At 41.0% G+C, this 24,379-nt stretch overlaps 1 protein-coding gene across 10 annotated transcripts in view; it reads left to right on the top strand.

The window, feature by feature from the left end:
- The window catches only part of sema3h (sema domain, immunoglobulin domain (Ig), short basic domain, secreted, (semaphorin) 3H), a 329,841-nt gene that overhangs the window by 170,067 nt on the left and 135,395 nt on the right, over positions 1-24,379 (top strand). For all 10 annotated transcript variants that reach the window (XM_069937305.1, XM_069937308.1, XM_069937306.1 and 7 more), the window contains 5 exons: positions 5,141-5,255; positions 8,675-8,744; positions 17,645-17,789; positions 19,452-19,671; positions 21,857-21,945. In XM_069937305.1, coding sequence (XP_069793406.1) covers positions 5,141-5,255; positions 8,675-8,744; positions 17,645-17,789; positions 19,452-19,671; positions 21,857-21,945 — 639 coding nt within the window. The remainder of the gene's footprint in view (positions 1-5,140; positions 5,256-8,674; positions 8,745-17,644; positions 17,790-19,451; positions 19,672-21,856; positions 21,946-24,379) is intronic.

Raw genomic sequence — 24,379 nt, forward strand, 5'->3', positions numbered from 1 at the left:
GCAGGAGTACTGGAGGTGACTCTATTGACACTCAGTGTTTCTGAAGGGACTCTCATTTACTTCTCTTTCTCTTATTATTGGGGGCATTGGGCAATGCTCATGGCAACTCTGAGTGTCTTTGGGCCAGGCAAAAGTTGTATATCATATATGTTACATTTTTTGTATTGTTATGTAACCATATAACAACTACAGCATGAAAACAGGCCATTCTAGTTGCCTTGTACAATTTTAGCATTACCTCCCTACTCTTATACTCTTTGCTCTGATTTATAAAAGCCAGAATTCCAAAGGCCATCTACACTACCCTATCCACCTGAGATTCCACCTTCAGGGAACTGTGTACCATTATTCCTAGATCTCTCTGTTCTTTAACGCCCTACCATTCATCATGTATATATTGTATTTTCTTTGGCTTGGCTTCGCGGACGAAGATTTATGGAGGGGGTAAAAAGTCCACGTCAGCTGCAGGCTCGTTTGTGGCTGACCAGTCCGATGCGGGACAGGCAGACACGATTGCAGCGGTTGCAAGGGAAAATTGGTTGGTTGGGGTTGGGTGTTGGGTTTTTCCTCCTTTGCCTTTTGTCAGTGAGGTGGGCTCTGCGGTCTTCTTCAAAGGAGGCTGCTGCCCGCCAAACTGTGAGGCGCCAAGATGCACGGTTTGAGGCGTTATCAGCCCACTGGCGGTGGTCAATGTGGCAGGCACCAAGAGATTTCTTTAGGCAGTCCTTGTACCTTTTCTTTGGTGCACCTCTGTCACGGTGGCCAGTGGAGAGCTCGCCATATAATACGATCTTGGGAAGGCGATGGTCCTCCATTCTGGAGACGTGACCCATCCAGCGCAGCTGGATCTTCAGCAGCGTGGACTCGATGCTGTCGACCTCTGCCATCTCGAGTACCTCGACGTTAGGGTTGTGAGCGCTCCAATGGATGTTGAGGATGGAGCGGAGACAACGCTGGTGGAAGCGTTCTAGGAGCCGTAGGTGGTGCCGGTAGAGGACCCATGATTCGGAGCCGAACAGGAGTGTGGGTATGACAACGGCTCTGTATACGCTTATCTTTGTGAGGTTTTTCAGTTGGTTGTTTTTCCAGACTCTTTTGTGTAGTCTTCCAAAGGCGCTATTTGCCTTGGCGAGTCTGTTGTCTATCTCATTGTCGATCCTTGCATCTGATGAAATGGTGCAGCCGAGATAGGTAAACTGGTTGACCGTTTTGAGTTTTGTGTGCCCGATGGAGATGTGGGGGGGCTGGTAGTCATGGTGGGGAGCTGGCTGATGGAGGACCTCAGTTTTCTTCAGGCTGACTTCCAGGCCAAACATTTTGGCAGTTTCCGCAAAGCAGGACGTCAAGCGCTGAAGAGCTGGCTCTGAATGGGCAACTAAAGCGGCATCATCTGCAAAGAGTAGTTCACGGACAAGTTTCTCTTGTGTCTTGGTGTGAGCTTGCAGGCGCCTCAGATTGAAGAGACTGCCATCCGTGCGGTACCGGATGTAAACAGCGTCTTCATTGTTGGGGTCTTTCATGGCAATAAAATAACCTTTTGATTGAGTTACCTGGTACTTCTTTTAAAACAAATTCTTTAAATCAGATTTAATAAACTTGGAATGATTAAAATAAAGGGTGCATGACAGGGCCAATCTGGAAGGATACCAATAGATAAGAAGGTGACAGGAGGAGGTTAAAGAGATTTGAAAATGAAGATGACAATTTTATATTGAGATGTTAGATTAGTAAGCATGGGGCTGATGACTGGTCAGGATCTATGAGTTAAGATTAAATAAATGGTTTAATACTAGAAACTCAATAATGTTGTACATATACAGCTGCCCAAATGGTATTTGTGAAAAGGGTAAATCTCCAATGAGACTCCTTTTGTCCCAATCTTTCCTTTATCAATGGACCTTGCCTTTCAATGTAACTGCTTGGAAAGCATTCATCTTGTGTTTCTTTTACTAATTCCTCAGACTAGGTTTGGCAAAACTTCAATACCTTTTGTAAACACATATCCACTCAACTCCACTATCCTCAATCAGTATTCATTATTTTTTCATCAAATTTCTCAATCAAGTTCAACAAACATGACTTTTTCAAATAATTTGCCCTTGCTGTTTATATATTATCTTTTTTTTGCAAGTTACTAATGAACAACTCCAAGAATTGCCAATAGCTGACATTAAGTTGCCTTGTCTGCAATGACCAGGTTTTTACCATCTCCTTTTGATGAGAGTTTATTGTCATAAGCTTAAGTATGTTGTACAGAGGCATAAAAGTTCTTAATTGCTACAGCCACACACAAATGCAAATTACAAAAAACAATGGTAGAAATTAAATGAGCACAAAATGCCAAGACAGAAAATTAGATAAAAAATATAAAAGGAGAGATAAATAGATAACCGCAGTTGCAGTGAGCACGAGAACAAATGTGACATTTTAACAATGTAAACAGATGTTTTGATGGTCTTGGAGTAGTTTATGGTTAGGGTTAAGTAGTACAGGGAGGGTTGAGAGCCTGATAGCCGTTGGAAGAAAACAGTTCTTGATGGTTTCTGTAGGGACTGCCTGAAGGTGGTGGTGGGAAAGGATTGCGACCAGAGTGATGGGGATCCTTCATATTCTTTTCAAGCAGGGTTTTAATTTTTATATGTTTTCAATTCTCTGGAAATACTCCATTGTGCAAAGCTGTTTGGAAGAAGGTATCCAGAGTCTTCTTAATTTCCACCTTCTCTTTCCCCAAAATGTTAGGAGAGGGGAGAGACTTGAGTTGCCTGGAACCAGACTCATTGAGTTTTTCTTTTGACACAGCACAGTAACAGGGCCTTCTGACCCACGAGTCCCTACCACTCAAACACTCCAAATAAACTTCAATCCCCACACATTTTGAAGGGTGGGAGGAAACTGAGCACCTGAAGGAAACCCATGCAGATATGAGAACATTCAAAATCCTTACAGACTGTGCCAGATTTCAACCCTAGTCACTGGTGTTGTAATAGTGTTGGGTTAAGGGAGAATCTTATGCTATTATGAAAGAAATAGATAAGATAGAAGCATGGAGGCTGTTTCCACTGGCAGATGACACTAGAACGAGGGGACATAACCTCAAGATTTGGGGGAGCAGATTTAAAACAAAGATGAGGAAGAACTACTTCTCCCAGAGAGGAGTGAATCTGTGGATTTCTCTGTCTTATGAAGCAGTAGAGGTTCCCTCATTAAATTTAATAGTGGGGAAATTTGAGGTTATGGAGAACGGGTGGGTAAGTGGAGCTGAGTCCAAGGCCATACCAATCATGATCTTATTGAATGGCGGAGCAGCCTCGATGGACCAAGTTAAGTCAAGTCGACTGTCACCTGATTGTACAAATACAACCTGATGAAACTGTTCTCTGGTCCTCAGTGCAAAACACGCAGACACAACCAGACATAACTCGCATACAGGCAAACAATACATATGCAGGACAGCTATTTCATCTATACAAATAAATAAATATTGTTTCATGAATATGACAGTCTTGGATGGTTACTGTGAGAAGTTCCTATGGTCATTTAGTGGTCTCACTGCCCGTGGGAAGAAGCTGTTTTTCAGCTTGGTGATTCTGGCTCTCATACTCCTGTATCTCTTCCCCAATGGGAGCAACTGAAAGATGTTGTGTGCAGGGTGGAAGGAGTCTACTCTCTTCAGACAACAATCCCTGTAGATCACGTCAATAGGGTCAAAGAAGACTCCAGTGATCCTCTCTACCATTCTAATGGTTGTGAGGATTGACCACTGATCCATTTTTCTGCGGCAACTATACTACACTGTTATGCAGTCAGCCAGGACACTCTCAATAGAAGATTGACAAAATGATGGCCGGTAGCCTTGCCTGCTTCAGTCTTCTCAGGAAATGCAGTCGCTGTTGTGCCTTCCTGACAAGTGAGGAGATATTGTGTGTCCATGGTAGGTCACTAGTTAAGTGAACTCAACATCCTCCTGTTCAGGATCCAATTATAGAGAGGAGTGTTGAGTCCCAGCAAGGACAACTTTTCCATCAGTATCTAGGGAATGATCATGTTAAATGCCAAGCTGAAGTCAATGAACAACAGTTTTGTGTATGAGGCGCTGCTCTCCAGCTGGGTCAGGATGGAGTGAAGAGACAAGACTATAGAATCGTCTATGGAACAGTTTATAGGCGAATTGAAATGGGTCCAGATGACCTTCTTCTGCTCCTATTTCTGATGTTGTTTGGATTCATCTCATCTCGACTGGGCAAAATTTCAACTGGATGTCTGTAAATTGTTTAAAGTACCTCCATTTTTTTTTATTGTATCCAGTATTACTACAGTACTGCTGTTTTGTTTGTTGTGACAAAGATCGCAGCCTCTTGAATAAAGACAAGACACTATACTCAGTTGGTATAAATTGTAAATTTAGTCATACAGCACGGTTACAAGCCCTTTTGGCCCATGAGCCTGTGCCGCTCAATTACACCCAATTGATCTACACCCCCCGTACGTTTTGAATTGTGGGAGAAAACTGGACCACCCATAGGAAATCCACGCAGACACAGGGAGAACATGCGAACTCCTTACAGACAGCATGGAATTTTTATCCTAGTCCCAGTTGCTGGTGCTGTAAAAGTGTTGCACTAACCACTATGTTATCAGTGCCACCCAATCTTGTGCTTTCATCAGATATTTCCCTTTTAACCATGAATCATCCATACCATTTTATTGTTTTTATTTATGTAAAAAGTCTTTTTATTCTCCTTTTATATAACCCATAATTTTTTTTCATACAGGATCACTAGCTCCTTTAATTCCTTTTTGTATTTTTGCCAGACATTTTAGATACAACTGGGTTGTATTTGTATTTTATATTTATTTCTAATCGCTGTAATGTTTAGATGTAAACGTTCTCTGTAATTGGATTCTGTTTTCCCCCCACTCTCGTGAAATTCTTTCCAATTTGTAACTGAATAATTTCCTCCATAAAACCTTCCTTTACACAGTTTCACCTTCCTATCCTTGGTTCCAATCCACTCAGACTAGATCTTGAAATTACCCTTCCCTTATCTGAGTATTTTTAGATTTAAAATGAGCTGACTGTAATGCACATGATGTTAACAATTCAGGTACCCAGCTGACAGACCTCTTTTGTTTTTCCCAGAATGACATTGGCGGTCAACGCAGTCTGGTCAACAAATGGAGCACCTTCTTAAAGGCGAGACTCGTATGTTCTGTTCCAAGTTCTGAGGGGATTCAAACGCACTTTGATGAACTACGTGAGTACTCGGCAATGTGAATGGCCAAACAGATGCAGCAAGAAAGGGGAGCCAATGTACTTAGAACATAAAGAAATATTGTGTGTAAATATATGACAATAAATTTTTGTTCTTTTGGCTCGGTCGTTAGCTGGGTTATTCCCATCCGGTTGACATTAGGAAATTAAGAAATTAAAGGTGTTGTATTTCTGTGTTTTGACTCATTATCAGAATCAGGTCATGAAATTTGCTATTATGGGCAGCATTAAGTATTACAATAAATTACAAGCCTGGTAATAAAAGCTTTAAAAAAATAAGTAGTGCAAAAAGGATGAAAAGTGAGGTAGTGTCCATCTGTTCATTGTCCATTCAGAAATCTGATGGTGGAGGGGAAGTCGCTGTTTTTGTAACATTGAATATGTGTCTTCAGGCTCCTGTACCTCCTCCCTGATGGTAGCAGTGAGAAAAGGGCATGGCCTTGGTGGTGAGTGTCCTTGATGATAGAAACCGCCTTCTTGTGACACTGCCTCTTAATGGTAAATATTGGATATGGGGAAGTTAGACTCTTAATGTTTCATTTACATTTATTTTGCCATTAGACCAGGTTCCCATAAACTTTCAAAGTGATGTATGTGAAGAGCACAAGAAGTAACAGTAGGTGTAAGCTTCTCAGTCCTGTGAACCTTCACCATGGTCAATAAGGATTGTCATAAAAGTCAGTGCTGGGTTTGGGATGGACTCCCAAAGTCAAGGATGATGAGAGGTGACTGAATGGTGCGGAATCCTATTTTGATACGATGCAGCCAAAAATTCCAGAAACACAGAGTTCTCAAAGATGGCAGACTGGTGGTTTCAGAAATAGGGATATTTAATGGTGCTGAGAATGAAAGGTAATCTTGGCAGTGTACAGCCTCTTTTCAGAGACTTTGATAAATGTCATTATCCACAGGTTTCTAACACAATGAGGGCTATTGAGCAAAATGCAAATAATTTCCTCTCCATTCAGGCCCTTAGACACGTTGTGCAGGTTTGTTAGTATAAATATGGAGTTTTTGGCCTGTCCACTTAAGTGAAAGATTGTTTCTGAATACCTGACACCTCCACTGTGATCAAAGAGTTTTGGCATGAGGGGCAAGAAGACAGAGCTCTTGGGATACTCAGTCCATTTCACCTCTTGTTTTTAAACACAAATAATCATTCTTGATGGCACACATTGCTTCCCAGCACTTGCAATAGGAAAAGGGCTTTAGTGTAGTGATTAATTAGAATGATTGCTCCCAGACATCCAAGTCAAATCAAAATTATTGTTGTCTGATTGTATATGAACAACCTGATAAAACAGTGTTCTCCAATCCTCGATGTAAAACTTGCAAGCACACAATACTTGTGCAAGTCAAGTATTTCATCAATACAAATAAATAAATAAATATTCCTTTGTACATATGAGAGCCTCGGATGGTTAGTGTGAGCAGTTCCTTTGATCGTTCAGCCTTCTCACTGCCCGTGGGAAGAAGCTGTTCCTCAGCTTGGTGGTACTGCCTCTGATACTCCTGGTTCTGTTCCCCAATGGGAGCCGCTGAAATATACTGTGTGCAAGGGTCTGCAATGATTTTGCGTGCACTCTTCAGACAATGATCCCAGTAAATCACGTGGATAGGTGGTAAGGAGTCTCCAGTGATCCTCCCTGCCACTCTCTGTGGATTGACCTCTGATCCATTTCTCTGCAGCAACTGTACCACACTGGGATGCAGCTGGCCAGGAAACTTTCAATAGAACTCCTGTAGAAGGTTGGCATAATGGTGTCCGGTAGCCTTACCCGCTTCAGTCTTCTCAAGAAGTGCAGTCACTGTTTCACTTTCCTGACAAGTGAGGAGATATTGAGTGTCCACACTAGTTAAGTGAACTCCAAAGAAGTTGGTGCTCTCCACTCTCGCCACAAGAGAGTTGTTGATGTGTAGTGGAGGGTGGTCGTTCCTGGTCCTCTTGAAGTCCACGATCATCTCCTTCGTCTTGTCCTTGTCGAGATTCAGGTTGTTACTCTCGCACCATTTCATGAGATTTTCCACCTCTTCTCTGTAGTGCAACTCATCGTTGTTGCTGATAAGGCCGACTACTGCTGTGTCATTTGCAAACTTGATGACACATTGGAGCTGGATCTGGCGATGCAATCGTGGGTCAGTAGCGTGATCGACGTCAATGCTGTTTACTCAATTATCTTCCCTGTAATCTATAACCTATACTCCACCAAATTCCTGTCAGCTCCTCCTGGCACCAAAATGCATTAAGCAGGCAAATTACATTGGCCCATTACACTATCAACACAACTTGGATCACTATTGAACAATGGTGAGAGACTGAACCAAAGAATTCAGGAGGAATATCTGGCCAGATTCTCATCTCTGAGTTAACACATTACGTATTGAAGACTGAAAATTTAGATTTCTTCATGCCACAACAATGCTAGCATATATTGTTTCTCCTTGGTGGTCATAGAGCTGAGGAAGAAGTTAAGATTCTGATTTCAGATTTAACAAGAGTCAACCACATTGAGGGTCTGAGACATGAATAAACCAGATTTGTCTTACAACCATCTGGAAGCTCTCTAGCTTTTGTAATAACATAACAGATTTAATAATTATTGTTTAAATTCCCCAGCTGCCATGATGGAATTTGAACTCATGTCTCCGGATCAAACATTTTTTAAAAATTAGATATATAACATGGTTACATGGCCCAAGTGCCCCAATTAACCTATAAGGTCTGTACATTTTGATAAGTGTGAAGAAACCGAAGCGTCTGGAGGAAACCTGCACAGAGACAGGAGAAAGTACAAACTCCTAACAGACAGTGCCAGATTCAAACCCAGGTGTCTGGTGTTGTAATAGCATTGTACTAACCACTATGCTAAACATGCTGCCCGCTGCTCTAATCAGTCAAATTGAATTCCTGGCTGCTCATCCAGGTAGGGATGAATATGCAATTTGGAGTGACAATTCAGTGCAGCTTCAGGGAGGAGTCAGAGGTGCTAACTCTTGCTTGGGATTTTTAACTGAGGGGTGACTTTTTGTCCTCGCTGCCTCTTCTCATGATGTACCTTTAACCTAACTTTTTGTCAATGTGTGTTGAAGAACCTACTACAATGTTATGTGAAAAGCCATTTAGCTGACAAACTTCTCAGTCATACTAACCCCTCCACCGACTCTCTCTCTCTCTCTCTCTCTCTCTCTCTCTCTCTCTCTCTCTGTTATCACTTTCTAACTATGTTATTTTCAGAATGATATGATGTAAAATTTTACTTGCATTTGCCAAATTTTAACAGTTTCAAAATACTTGAGGTGGCCCAAAGTAAGAAACTGTACTGGTGATCTTAAGTCAGCAGGCCCATGATCAAGACCTCTGATTACTTTCTGCTGGTGCCAACACTCTTGTTTTCTTTGCAGAGGATGTCTTCATTCTCAACGGTAAAGACAAAAAGAATCCACTGATCTATGGAGTTTTCACCACATCCAGGTGAGGGTCTTCTTTAATGTTGGATGTTAGGTGGTTTCATAAGAGCTCTTCTGAGAAAGAAACAAAACCCATGGCAGTATTATATTGAAAGCTAAGTTTTTATGTAAGTTCCTGAAAGGTCTCTTAATACAATGGCTAACAAAATAGCATCTCTTCTTCCAAGAATACTACATTCCTCCAGCTTCGGCTGCCAACTCCCCTCACCATGCCAATCATGTCTTTATGATCTGGATACACTCCCTAATCCTCTCCCCTCTTCTATCTGCCTCTTCTCCTCATTAAGTTTCTTAAAACTGAACTCTTTGTCAAAGTTTCCTCTGATCCTTTTGTTTTGGCACAGTGCCAGTCTGTTTCTATACACTCACTTGAAAAGTATGTTTAATCATTTGCTCTATTAAAATCGTACAAAGGGGAATTGTCCTCAAAGGATGCCTGCTGAGGATAGAATGGGGCTCGACTGCAATAAAGACACACCCCTGGCTCATGCATTAATTCTGACCAATTTGATTGCTGGCACCCAGCAGGAGACGGCATCTTCAAACTGGAAGCCCAAAGGTTACAGATAGTGAAGCAACCAGTGATACCACACAAAATTTAACTTTGGTCAAAATAAACAAAACTGCACAAAGAACCTGCAGTCTCTTATCAGGAAGTTCAATGCTGACTCCTGGCATGCAGAACTACAAAATATCTCTTCAAAAGGTTGTGATGTGGTGATAAAGGACCTGTTTTTCCAAGAGGCTTTAAGGGAAGAGGGAGCAATGCTCTTGATCTTGATAAATGTTATGGGTGTGATTAGTGAGCAATTTTGGAAATTATTATTGTCAGTGTTCACACTCTGGATATTAAAATGAATATTCATTGCCTTTTCTGGCCATGCAACTGTTAATTTACTATTAATGGTTCCTATTGTTTGCTTGAATGGTGTGCTTTAAAAACAATCTGTAATCTCAAGTCTACCTCTTAACATCTGCCAACCATCATGGACCTGAGTTTTTTTTCAAATGTTGCACTGCAATGAAATCAGGCAATTTGTGTTGCTTTATTTTTGTTTCTATTTTAAAATTAATGTCTTCTTTGCTTTATAAGAGAATTTTTAAAATTGGTGTTGCTATGATAGCCATCTAGATAAGTTGTTCTTAATTGAGCAGAGCTGTCACATGGATAACTCTTGCCTGCAGTGTCAGAGGCTGCACTGCTTCTTTGATTGAAAACAGTGATGTGTTACACTTATTCAGGCTGTCACACACAGAATAATACTTGGAAAGCAGGCATCTAATTTATAGGAAGGGAGAGGACAGTGAGTGAATTCACAAGTCACATCAGCTGGAGTCTGGAAATAAATTGGTTGTTTATAAGTAACCAGGGCATGGCGAGGACTGGGTGGGTGGATTTATGTGCATAGTCACTTCCTCATTATCCATCTCAGAATCCACAAACCAAAGTGGAAGCATCTCATCTGCAAACCCAAAGGATTGCAAGAGAAGATGAAACAGCTCATTCACAACTGACACCACCCTGTCAAAACATTGGGTTCAACTTGGGGAGGAACTGCAGCAAATAGTTGATCTCACAACAAACAAAGTCTGGTGTAACAGTCCACTGCAGCAACATGACAGAGTCTGTACAAACTTCAGCAAATAGTCATGAAATTCAGTGGTCTCAAGATCAACGTGCTGTGATTTCTTCAGCAAGATGCACAAAATAAAGGTTAACTACAATAAATCAATTATATTAAATAAATCTCAGCTATTTAACATACTTAACAGGTCTTATGGAATATAAAAGCAGAAATATGATGTTAAGGCCAATGAGGCACTGGTCAGACAACACTTGGAATATTGTGTGGAATATTTATGGAAGAATGTGTTCGCATTGGAGAGGGTCCAGAAGAAGTTTACAAGGATGAACCCCAGAGTGAAATGTGGTCCATAGAGCCTGTTCCTGTGTTGTACTGTTGTATGTTCTTGAATAACGTCATTGCTAATTTTTGTTTGAGACTATCAAGAAATATTAAAAACTGAAACATTTAAAGCACCCAGAAACAATTACATACATTTAAATCAACTTAAGATGGATTACCTGGACTTGCCCTTCCCCAGCACATGGTACCTTCCATCAAAAGCAATGGAGACAACAAACATCCAAGGCCAGATTTCTCCAGTATAAATAGCTGGGAAAAACTGTGGAAAGTTCTGCTCTCTCCCACTCAAATCACAGGAAGAATTTATGGAACAGTTGTTCCAAGAGGAGCAGTCAAGTGTGTAGAACTTCAAAACTTCTGTTTCTGTTCGGAGATCCAAAGTTCTCCACGGTTACTGGCAACAGCCAGTTATTCCAAAATGGAGCTCCTCACAGGTAGATTAGATAGACCAACTACAAATAAAAATTTAAATCACCACAAATGCAAGACAGAAAAAGAGATAATAAATATCAAGGTGAAACATGAATGACTACAGATGCTTAAGGAATTCAGCCGGTCTTTCAGTGTCTATAGGAGACAAAGATACATTGCTGCTGTTTCAGGCCAGAGCCCTTCTTCAAGGAATAAGCAGAATGAGCAAAAAAAGGGAAATCTCAGAATAGAGACAGGGTTGGGGGGTGGGGGGGGGGGGTGGGGGGGGGGGGAGTCCAGACCAACAAAAGGCATTTATTGGATATAATAAAGTGAGAGGTGAGAATTGATTTTGTCTGTGCGAGGGGAGACAGAGGGAAAAATAAGAGAGACAGAGCTGGAGGAAGGCAACAGGGGGAAGAAATGGGGGAGGGGGAGATTAATGAAAGAGAAGTTCATGTTAATACCATCCGGCTGGAGGGTACCCAGACCAAAGATGAGGTGTTGTTCCTCTAATGTGCAGGTGGTCTCAGTCTGGCAGTGGATGGACAGACATATCAGTAAGGGAATAGGATGGGGAAATGAAATGGGTGGTCACTTAGAGATCCACGCTAGAGCGATGGACAGAGCCGAGGTGCTCAACAAAGTCATCTCCCAGTCTGCGCCCAGTGTCTCTGATGTAGAGGAGACCACAACAGGAGCACCAAATGTAGTAGATGACCCCTGCAGATTCACAAATGAATTGTTGCTTCACTTTAAAGGACTATTTGGGGTCATGAATCATGGTGAGAAAGGAGATGTGGGTGCACGTGGAACACCTCCAACAGTTGCAGGGTAGATACCAAGGGGACGATTGATGGGAAGGGAGTCACGGAATTAGTGGTCCTTGAGGAAGGCAGAGGGTGGAGGAGAGGGGACTATGTGTCTAATGTTGGGATCACATATTAGGCGTTGGAAATGGCAGATGAGAATGTTTTGGATACATAGGCTGCTGGGGTGGTAGGTGAGGACAAAAGGAATGCATTCCTTGTTGTGCATGGGAGCGGAGGATGCCAGGGAAGATGTGTGGGTAATGGAGGGTATGCAAATGAGGGCTGAGTTGATGGTGGTAGAGGGAAAGCCACGTTGTTTGAAGAAGGAGGTCAACAGTGGGTTCAATGGTGGCTAGAAGGTGGATAACTGTCTGTCAGGATGGAGGCTGGTGACGAGCGGTGTACCTCAGGGATCAGTGTTGGGTCCCTTGTTGTTTGTCATTTACATTAATGGTTTGAATGATGGAGTGGTAAATTGGGTTAGTAAATATGCGGATGATACAAAAATAGGGGGAGTTGTGTATAGTGAAGATGGTTTTCAGAGACTGCAGAAGGATTTGGATGCTTAGAAAAATGGGCTGAAAGATGGCAGATGGAGTTTAATACTGATAAGTGTGAAGTGTTTTATTTTGGGAAGAATAATCAAAACAGGACATATGCAGTGAAGGGGAGGGCATTGAGGAATGCAGGGGAACAAAGAGATCTTTGAATAACGGTTCATTATTCTTTGAAAGTGGAATTCCATGTCGATAGAGTGGTAAAGAAGGTTTTTGGTATGCTGGACTTTATAAATCAAAGCATAGAATATAAGAGATGGGAAGTGATGTTGAGACTATCCAAGGCATTAGTGAGGCCAAATTTGGAATACTGTGTGCAGTTCTGGTCCCCAAATTATAGGAAGGATATCAATAAGGTAGAGAGGGTGCAGAGAAGATTTACTAAAATGTTGCCACAATTGCAGTATCTAGAATACAAAAAAAGATTGAATAGACTGGGTCTTTATTCATTGGAGCATAGAAGGTTGAGGGGGATTTGATAGAGTAGATGTGAATAGGCTCTTCCCCTTGAGGTACGTGAGATTGGAACAAGGGGTCATGAGTTAAGGGTTAGGGTACAAAAGTTTAGAAGTAACATGAGAGGGAGCTTCTTCACTCAGAGAGTGGTGGCTGAGTGGAATGACCTTCCGGAAGAGGTGGTTGCAGCAAGGTCAATTTTGTCATTTAAGAAAAAGTTGGATAGGTGCATGGATGTGAGGGGATTGGAGGATTATGAACAGAATGCAGGTAAGTGGGACTAGAGGAGATCACTTAAATCGGTCTGGACTAGAGGGGCCGAAGTGGCCTGTTTCCTCACTGTAATTGTTATATGTTATATGGTTATTTCTAATGATTTGGCATGGAAGTCCTGCATGCAGATGCAACAGAGACAGAGGAATTGAGAGAATGAAATGGAATCCTTATAGGGGACAGAGTGTGAAGAGGTGTTGTCGAGGTAGCTGTGAGGGTTGGTGGGTTTATAGAAGATGTCTGTTGAGAGTTTGTCTCCCGAGATGGAGACAGAGAGATCGAGGAAAGGGAGAATGTTGCTAGAGATGGACCAAGTGAATTTGAAGTCAGGGTGGAAGTATATCAAAGGTTGAAATATCAAAAAATAGATAAATAAATATTCACAGTTGCAGTTAGTGCAAGGAAAAAAATGTGATGTTTCAGACTTTCTGGTCATCTCGGGGTAATTTATGGTTAGAATTTCCACTGTAGATCTCCTATTTGTGAGCCTATTGCATCTTCCTCTTGGGTCTTCCATTGAAGTTCAGGCACAACAGTACTATTTCACCCAGCAGTCAATTATCCATTGTTGTTAAATGGGTATTACTCACGGTTTAAAAGGCTTGTTGACAAAAAGCGGATAAAGATAAAAGTGAAAAGAGCAATCTGCTGTAAGAGATCAGTATGTCAAGCAAAATCTGTGAGGGGCTAGGACTTGTCAATATTTAAGGATGAGACCCTGCATTAACCCAAAATGTTGACAATTCCTTTCTTCCGGCTTTGCCCACAGATGATGATCAACCTGTTGAGTTCCTCCAGCAGTTTGTTGTTTTTACTCCAGATTCCAGCATCTACATCTCCTGTGTCACTAAAGGAATCATAATTTAATGCATTCAATACCTCAAGGTACTAAAGACAAAATTTGACATGAAGCTAAACAAATAAAAGAGGATCTTAGTTTCCAATATCTTAGTCAAAGAGGTGGATTTGAAGGAGGTCCTTAGTGGTAGAGTGGAGATTCCTGAGTTCAGAACAATCTTCAATGGTGCAAAGAAGGTGGAAGAAGCAGGATTGGGGACATTAATAGTGGGAAGGAGTGATTGGAAAAGAATTTTCAGTTGGAGATATCAGAAGAAGCAGGCATCAATAAATTAGTAAGTACAGGATGATGAATTCTTCATAGAACATTACTGCACACTACAGGCCCCTCAGCCGACAATGCTTTTCTGACCTATATAAACCTACTAAAAAAACTAAACCTACTCTTCCTCAAAACAATCTATTTTTCTTGCATTCATGTGCCTATCCAAGAGCCTTTTAAATGTCCATATTGTACCAGCCTCCAACACCACCCCTGGCAATGCATTCCAGGCACCCACTCAGCTCTGTTTAAAACAAAAACTTACCCCCGATATCTCCCCTAAACTTTCCTCCCCTCACATTGTACAGATGTCTTCTGTTGTTTGCTACTCTCACCCCAGGAAAAAGGTGTTTGCTCTCCACTTGTGTTGATTTCAATCCGTAGAGATTCAGGTGGAGCTCTAAACAAAGATTTGTTATCATTAGAATTGACTGTTGGCTTCACAAGGGAAGGTGCCACTTACGGGCAATGAACACTTGACTTGTCTCTCCAGCGACATGCCTGCTGATGTTTTGTCTGTTGATTTTTTGATATGCTATTGCTCTGCTTGGCTGCCACGCTCAACCAGCTATCAGCACCCATCTATGATGGAGCAGATAAAGTTTCTAAAGAAACTACAATTATCATTCTTGAAACAGCACATTGCAGGCAGCATACACAAGAAGCTTAGGCTCCATGCCCTGACTTCCACAAAGTGTGTGGCATCTGTCAGAGCTGGCATAAAGCAGAACAGAGCTGTCTGTAACTCCAGAGTGGGGCATCTTGTCTGAACAACAACCCTTGTGGGAGGTGCCAATCCATCCCTACTTTCCCCAGGTACATATTTTCTTTAGAAAACAATGCAGTTTGTGGAATGTGCAGAGGCTGAAAAGAAATCTGATAAAAGTTTATAAAATTTTGAAAGGCATAGTTAAGAGAGACGGTCATAATCTTTCTCCCAGAATAAGAATGTCATATACTGGAGAATGTACGAGGTGGGTGGGGTGTTTTTTTTTCCACACAGAATAGTGGGTGCCTGGGACAAACTGCCAGGGCTATTGGTGGAAGCAGATACAATTGTAGCATTTGAAGAGGCTTTATGTTAAGACATATAAATATGCAGAGAATGAAGACAGATGGATCATATGCAGGCAGAAGTTTAGTTCAATTTGGCAACATGTTCATTGTAGTGGTAGTGGGTTGAAGCCCTTGTTCTTGTGCTGAATGTTCTATGATAAGTTAATAAGAGTACATGGCATTACTGCCTCACCCTATCGTCTCACCAAACCACCCAGGGATACGTTCTTTCCAGGGTAGTGATCTGCAACAAGAAATTTAGCTGATATTGCTTTTTATTTTCATCCCGCATCCCTGTCCTCTCACCTTACACCACAACACCCTTGCTACGTGCACACATGCTTGGGCAACTTATTTGAATATTGTAAATTTCACATTAAACTTTTGGTTTCTTGGTACACTACCAGGAAAGCAGTTTTTGTGGGCCACACACAGGCTTGTGATTTTAATGTGCTTGCGTGATGCCAAGACAAAAACAAACAAGATGTTAACAAGATCACTAAGGTGCTATGATGCTTTTAACATACTTTACCAACTGTGGAACTGACTCAAAAAATTAGGCGAATGAGAAGCAATATCTGACTCCCTCATTTCGCCAGATAGCTGGAGTCAAACTGTATCCAATGTAGGAGGGGAGGGAATCCAAAGACAGGTTGGACCCAGAGCAGGGGCCATGATGATTTTTAAACATGGCCTGTTGAGATTTGACTTGTCCTGTTACTGAGAGTGGAGCAAGAAAATTTAATTGTAACACTTCAAAGCAAATGCAATAAATACTTAAAACCAGAGAATGTTACAGATCTTTGTGCTAAATTCTGCTTAGCCCAATGACCTGCACCCAGTCCATATCCATTAATACCCCTCCCATTCCATGTACCTGTCCACATAGATTTGCAATGGAAAAATTGCAGGAAAGGTTTCTAAATATCGAATTGAACCAACTTAGGTCTTTCAAAGAGATGGCACAGAAACAATGGGCTAAAGAGCCTTCTTCTGTGCCACGAGAGGCTATGAAGCGCAGAAGAAGAAATGTTCCCTCTCAAAAGCACCTCTATTGAGAGATGTCACACCACCCACTCTCCACCCCACAGCCTACCACTTTGAAGGAAGGGTAGTTATTCTCATTGCTACTCTCCACATTCAAAGAGTAGTTGACCAAAATCTCAGATCTCTGTCCCCAAATGTGATAAGTTTGGCAATAAATTTACTGAGGGATAGCTCCCACTTAGTACAACACAGGAGCATGTGTGCTCTTCCACACATCCAACTAATCCCCTTTTTCATATGTCTGCCACAGCTAAACAACAGCTCCCAATTATCCTACCAGCAGGTGTTTGAGGAAAACCAACCACCTGAGGGAAGGTGCAAACTCCACACAAACAGCCCCTGAGGTTAGATTTGATCCCGGCTGCACTAATTACAATGTAACTTAGAATTTGAAAGAAAACATAGCTTTCCTCATGCACTGGTAATGCTACAGAGGTGGTGCAGGACAGTTGTCAGGAAGTTCCATTGTCTTTTTTTATATACAGGACAAATCTGATCTGCTCCTTATCAGATCCTCAGACTAGGTCTTCAAATAACATCCAAAGATCATATGGACTTTCTTTGAATTGATTCTTTCAAAGTAGGAGTGAATAACTGCTTCAGGTTCATGTCAATTGTCACATGTACTGAGGTGCAGTGAGAAACTTTGTTTTGCGAGCAATCCAGCTAATCAACCCATCCACAGTCCAGCAGTTAAAAGAAGTGCAGTTACAGAGTGAGTTCAGAGCAAAGCCAACATTATTTTACTAATAAGCTGCATATTGAACTCTCAATCAGACATCTGGTTGATGTTTGCCTGTATCCTCCCAGCCTGCAATCCATTTTCTTTTTTTGCTGTTTGCTTTGGCTCTCCTACATAAACAAAAGGAAGCCATTGTCTAGAGTCATGTTTGAACACCTGCTTGTACAGCATACACCAGATCTATACTTGGCCTTTGGCATCATCTGAAGATGGACATTCTCTTCTTGTGTCCATCCATCAGGATGGATCCCTCCACTGGTAGGTGCAATACTCTGGCTGACTTGGTGATAACAGGAGAGAGGTAAAAGTACACCTGACTATGAGGACTTCCATCACTGTGCACTATGTTCCTTTTTGCTTCCAAGTAACTGGCTCAACTACCTGAATGGCAAGGTTGTTAATTTATTCCAACTTTAAGGCATAATTGTTTCATGCAACCAGCATGGTGGCAGGCTTCTAAGAAAGGTTGCAAGATGAAATTTATTTTTTCTCTCTTTTGTAGCAATATTCTCAATGGGTCTGCTGTCTGCGTTTACAAGATGGCTGACATTATAATGGCCTTCAAAGGAGAGTTTGCACATAAGGAGGGTCCTGACTACAAGTGGGTGACATATCCGGGACGTGTGCCCTATCCTCGCCCAGGAACGGTGAGTGACACAAATCTCCAGGCAAGTGGGTGAACCAGGTCTTGTGCCAAAAGGCAGCCTACTCTTTGTTAAAACTGAACATCTTTGCCCACTCAGTTGTTGGGAAAGTCACTGAATCACATTCTTACAGCAGGTGAGGAATTTGAAATAAGAAGGGAAGAAAAAAAATGAGAGAATACAAGTGCAATTATCCTGCAGACCTCAAACAATGTGCCTTGGCAGAGGCTGTAAAAATGAAAAAAAAATAGATGTAAATCACTCAATATTAGTCCTACATTAAACGGATGTTATCATTACATGCCATTCATGTTGCATAATATTGTCATAATATACTGTAGGGTTAGGACAAATGTCTAAAACATATCCCCTATCTGCAAAATTAATATGCCATATATTAATGTCGGCGTACTGTAAACTGCCTCCAAAATTAATTCTACTCAATTTTATGACTTTAGAGGTGATAACACTTGCAGAGAAATCAATTCTTGAAGGCATGTATAGCACTGTATTTGATTACAACATTGTGCATTGGAAATCCACAGAATCATAGTATAAATATAGTTGAAAGTTCTGGGGCATCAGTCAACAGAAGGGCCCAGAACACCGATGTTGTAATCTTGAAGGAATCTTCAATTTAACATTCAATTTAACATTCAATTTAACATTTGATGCATATGTGCTCATCAGGATTAACTCTCCAGTTGGAGGAAAAATATGGACCAATAGGTCTGATTAATTTTTTTTCAATTTTAATTTTGACTTATAAATTGAAGAATATTATAGGAATGTACAAACCAGCTTTGACCACACCCACTGTGATCCTTAACTACACTGGACCATTTGTCAGTCTGTATCTTGTACTTCTTTCCTACCCAAGTACTTGGGCAAATGCCTGTTAAATGCTGCAATTTTACCTACCGCCACTTCTTCATTACCTCCTCTGGCAATATGTTCCTGATACTCACCACTCTTTATGAAAAATGTACTTCTCAGATCTCTTAAACTCCCCCAATTCTAAAGGTGGCACAGTTCGTGGAGCAGTTAGTACAAAACTGTTACAGTGCCAGCGACCAAGGTTCAAATCCAGCACTGGATTCTCCAGGTTCTCTGATTTCTTCCCACCCTTCAAAACATACAGGGGTTATAGGTCACTTGATTGTAATTGGGCGACATGGGCTCATTGACTGAAAGGGCCTGTTACTGTGCTGTATATCTCAATTTATAATTTAAATTCTCACCTTCAACTTGTGCTTTCTAGCTTTAGTCTCCCTTATCCTGGGACAAAGACTATGACAATCCATCCTTTGGCCCTCATAATTTTGTAATGATGATCTTGTAATCTTCATATTAACATCACTCTGAACTTCCAATTTTTCCAATGAAAATAACCCAGCCTATTTAATCTGTCCTCATGATTACACCCCTCCATTCCAAGCAACATCCTGGTGAATCTCTTCTGCACTCTTTCTGTCACTACCACATCCTTTCTGTAGTATAGCAACTAAAACAGTACAAAATAAATGGTCAGATTTTCAAAACAAGCAACCCTCTAAATTAAGTGCATTGTATTACATATATCATTGTCCATTATCTAGTTTTGGGATTATCAGTAAATGTTCAAACAGTGATATCTTCACATTTACACCTGTTATCTATGTCCAGTGCCCCAGCAGCACCTATGGGAGCTACAGATCAACCCGGGAATACCCAGACGAGGCAATGTTCTTTATCCGCACCCACCCGCTCATGCATGACACAGTCTATCCTGTGAACCAACGGCCTGTGCTGGTACGTGTTGGTGTAGACTACAAGTTTACTCGGCTCGCTGTGGACCGGGTCGAGGCAGTGGATGGACAATATGACGTGATGTTTATTGGAACTGGTGAGTAGATTGAGCCATAGTCATCAGTTAAAAGCCACACTCAGTGCACTGAACGGGGTCCTTATTAATACTGATTCTATTTCATTCAGTGTCTCATACACCTCTGGAAAAATTGTAAAGGTTCCATTATGTCACATAATATTACATTTAGAATGTAACATACTTGAAATTATTAAACTTTTGTCTATTTCTTCAATATCTTCCAAAATATTTTACAAAGTTAAAGTTCAAAATCTATGCAGAATAGTCAAATAAACCTACATGTGTTGCAAGTTAAGATAATTGGATAATTTTTTTCTTCTGTCTGGATCAGGTCGTCCTACTGCATTAAGTAGTGGGAGTTCACTTTTAATATGCGGTCAAATCTCATTCATTCAGGGAGTACTGCTCTTTGTACAAGAGTGGTGACAGGACCAAGCAAACATCCTGGAGGAAAGTTGAAAGGTCATCATCATTCATTATCCATTCAATGGTGGAGACTTATCTACCAGATTCCAACCCCGCTGATGATGGCTGCAAAAAGAAATCCCAGGATTAATTTCAGGGTTTGGAACATATCTTCCTGATTTTCATCAGGCAATCAACATGGGAATTTCTTCTGTTCTTCCTAATTTTCTTTCTTCTCTCCTTTATACTTCCTCCTAGAACTCATTTTCCTCATCCAAATTTCACCACTCCTCATTTTCATTTTACTCTTCATCATTCCTTCCTCACCCTGTCTGGACAGTAACATCCCAGCAGGAGGGGGAGGAACAAGATCTTGACAGAGCCCTAATGCCTTCACTGCCCATGGATGTGACTAGAATGTTCAAGGACCAATCACCTCCCCCTTACCCTGACAGCCTGTCCATTCTTGATGGTCCAATGATTTTGGCTTCTCCAGTTTCATTTCAGTGAAGATAATCATGAGGTTAATTAAGGACTGCACACTCTGCCCTGGCTCCTCACATGCCAATCCTTATCCATGAGTTCCTTGACCACTGTCAACAGACAGGAAGACGTTCACACAACTATGCAGGACAAAAGTTAAAACCAGTCTGTTAAACTATTATATCCTACATAAACTAATGAACTATGTTCGCAGCATTTATGATTAATCGTGAAATGTAAATTTTGGTTCCTGATTGATTGCGACTTAACCTCTATATGCCACTTTCAGGAGACACTTAAACCTAACCCTTGACCAAGCATTTTGTCTTCTGAAATGGACAGAGCATAAATTTCTGTTTACTAATGGACCTAAAAAGCACTTTGGGGATACTTTTGCAATGTTCCAGGCACTATGTACAGTTCATTGTTGGAAACTGGATTGTAGCATTATGGTTAACCTGATCATTTGCTGATGCTACTGGTGTAACCTAAAGCTGGCTACTATTACTTGGCTGTACTTCCACAGTAATTTTCCACCAACCTAGTGGCAGTTTTGCATTCCTGAATCAGTGGCGTGGTTGGTGTAGCGGTTAGTGCCACGCTATTACAGCACCAGTGATTGGGACCAAAGTTCGAATACTGCACTGTCTGTAAGGAGTTTGTACATTCTCCCTGTGTCTGTGTGGGTCTCCTCCAGGGGCTTCAGTTTCCTCCCAACTTTCAAAACATACTGGGACGGCTTGGGCTCGTGGGCTGAAATAGCCTATTACTTGCTGTATGTCTGTGATTATGTAATGGGGGGGTGCGTATTATACTGACTGCTTGCTATTGGCTGTGGCTGTAGAGATACCCCACCCTACTGGTATAACAGATGGAGATGCTTTCCCACTGGCCAGTTTAGAGGTGGTTCTAGTCTGTTAATAAAAGCCCAGTATAGACTGGTCCATGTCTATGGCATATCAGTGTCTAAATTTAAAATTTAAGTAATTGAAAATCAACTTTGTAAGTCAAATTTTTCAAACCATTTTGGCATTTCACATCTATTTTTATAAGCTCTTTAAACTGGCACATAAAAAGGGCTAATGTGAAGGGAGATTGTTTTTTATTGATCTACGATCACAGCATCTGTAAAAAAATTTTGTTTCATTGAAGGGGGATTGTATGATGTTTGAGGAACTGTGATGAAAAAGGAGATAGAGGACCTGTAGATGTTGGAGGCTACAAAGTGTGTTCCTCTTCCACTAATCAAACATTGCATTTTGAACTCACACTTGGTAAAACTAGGACCAATAACTTGACTTTATTTTTGTTACAGATACTGGGGTAGTTGTGAAATCTATCTATACTCCTAAAGCAAACAATGAGGTGGAAGAGATTATTCTAGAAGAACTGGAGGTTTTCCAGGTAAGTTGGAAAATAGTAGAAGTGAATATACTGTTTGGAAATAACTGCATGGGAGTTGCATTATATATAGGGAACAATCTACTTCACAGGCAGAGCATGAATCCACTTTCAATATTCTGCAGGGAAGAAGAATGAGTTTGAAAAGTGACTGCAGATTGATGGCCCTGATCATACAACTAGAGTGAAATTAGTTACAAGCTTCAGTACAAAATAGATTGTTGAAAATCAGCCATTTGACTTTACACTGTGTCTAGTTTCCACTTCAAAAGTGAAAGGAGATAGACAGGGTGAGGAAAGGCAAGGGAAGACCCAGACACTGTCAGGAAGGGTGTCAAGGAAGAGTAAGGGGAGACTAAGACTGTATGAGGAATTGGAGTGTAGGGAGAGACCCAGACAGGGTGGAGTGAGGTGAGAGGCGATCAGACATGGCAGATCCTTGGAAGAAATTAATTTGTTCTAAGTAACAAAGAATTTTAATGAATAGAGATTCAATTCAAAACAGCTGTGAAAAGGGAATTCTGATTTGTGTATGAACCTAATACAAACATTCCTTGGAAAATCATTTTTGTATTCATGAGCTTTCAGTCAGGCAGTTCTACATGTGAACATGTTCACCACTGATTTTAAGCACTCCAGAGAGTATTCTGGCAAGGAATGTATCAAAAATATCAAGCCAAACACTGCTGTACGAAAACTTATATGAACACTACCTGCAAAGGGTTCTTGCCAGGAGTTGAGAAGAAGAACACATTCAAAACTCTATATTAATGTAACATTTAAAAAACCATTTTCTACTGTGTGATCTTCTGAGCTCAACAGAATAAAATATATGAGTGACCAAGTCATGTTGTCCCAAGAATGATTTGTGACATTATTTCAAAATTAGAAGCCAAGGATAATGACTAGCCATCTAATGTATAGGAAATACAGAACAATTTTGGAGGAAAGATGCAAGGTTTTGTTTGCTTTTTTGATCAGAGATAAAGAGCAGAGATATCCATCTTAATTATCTCATTTACTCGAGTTACATTTACAGAAAACTCTTATGGGCATCTCCATTTTCCTTCTTCTCTGGACTTTTAAGTTTCCAGTCAGGAAGGGTGCTTTTACATGAGCATTAGTGTGATGTCCCTTACGTGGTATCAATAATGAGGAGTCTTATCCATTGCTCTTGGTCTCTCGCATGTAGTCTGTGGTAACAAAAATAAAAGTGATGTTTTGTCCAGCAAGGAAGAAACAATATTACTTTTTATTAATTCATTGTGGCAATGCCAACACCTGTTCCTCTTCTCTGATGTTCTGCTGTGGTTCACCTGGACACTTCAGAGAGATGTTGGTGGGCCATCCATGTTAGATTGAATAACAAGGCCAAGTTCTTTCTTTGAGGACATTTGTGAACTATTTTGGTTGTTAAATATCACAATAGACTCCACCAATTTTATTTCATTCTTTTTCAGAAGCACATGTTAATATTATCAAAAAATTCTAATGATTAGTCTAGTCCTCCTGGATTACTAGTTCTGTGACATAACCACAAAGATAACCTTTGTCATAAAGTGATTCAGTGCAGAACCACGTTATTCAGGCCATCATGTCCATGCTGAACATCAAACACTCTTCTCCCTTCATTCCCAACAACTACTACAAGATTCCATCATTCACTGACACACTAGGTTCAATTTACAGTGGACAATAAAAACTTTACAATCTCCAGGATGTGGGAGGATAATAGAGTTTCCAGAGGAAACCATCAAAGGGAGAACATGCAATCTCCACACAGATAGCACCCAAGGGTAGGATTGAACCTAGTTCTCGCTGCAGCAGTGAATCTACTATCTGTGTCACGGTGGCACCCAAGAGTTCAAAAAAAATAAGAACACTGAAATGTAAACTTCTCTCTTCACAGATGTTGCCTGACCACCTCAGTGTTTCCAGCATATTCTGTTTTTATTGTTTTGTAATGTAGGAAACAGGAGACCTAATTCCCTGCTTCTGTAATTGTCCCAAGTAAACAGCTGTGGGTGGCCCATGTTTGCTGTTAACATTGAAATTGTTACAGATGCATTGTGTAGGACTGTATTTTTTTGGAGAGATTTTGAAAGATGCTATAGCCACACCCATGCTTTGCAGCCTTGACATATTGTGTTGCAGCTTTTTAAGAAATCTTGCAGTGGTAGATGGGGGCTCGATTTTAATGTTTAAGTTGGATAGGTATATGGAAGAAAGGGATATGGAAGGTTATGGGGTGGGTGCGGGTCATTGGGACTAGGTGGGAGAAGGTGTTTGGCATGGATTTGAAGGGCCAAACTGGCTTGTTTCTGTGCTGTAATTGTTATATGGTTATATTTGAACAGGAATTCAGGCTCAGTGCAGTCACAACTTGGTTAGTTGTGTTGTTTGAATTTCAGATGAAATATTGTAATCCAAATTCTGT

Source organism: Narcine bancroftii, chromosome 5 (assembly GCF_036971445.1).
Source record: "Narcine bancroftii isolate sNarBan1 chromosome 5, sNarBan1.hap1, whole genome shotgun sequence".
In the NCBI taxonomy this organism is placed as follows: Eukaryota; Metazoa; Chordata; class Chondrichthyes; order Torpediniformes; family Narcinidae; genus Narcine; species Narcine bancroftii.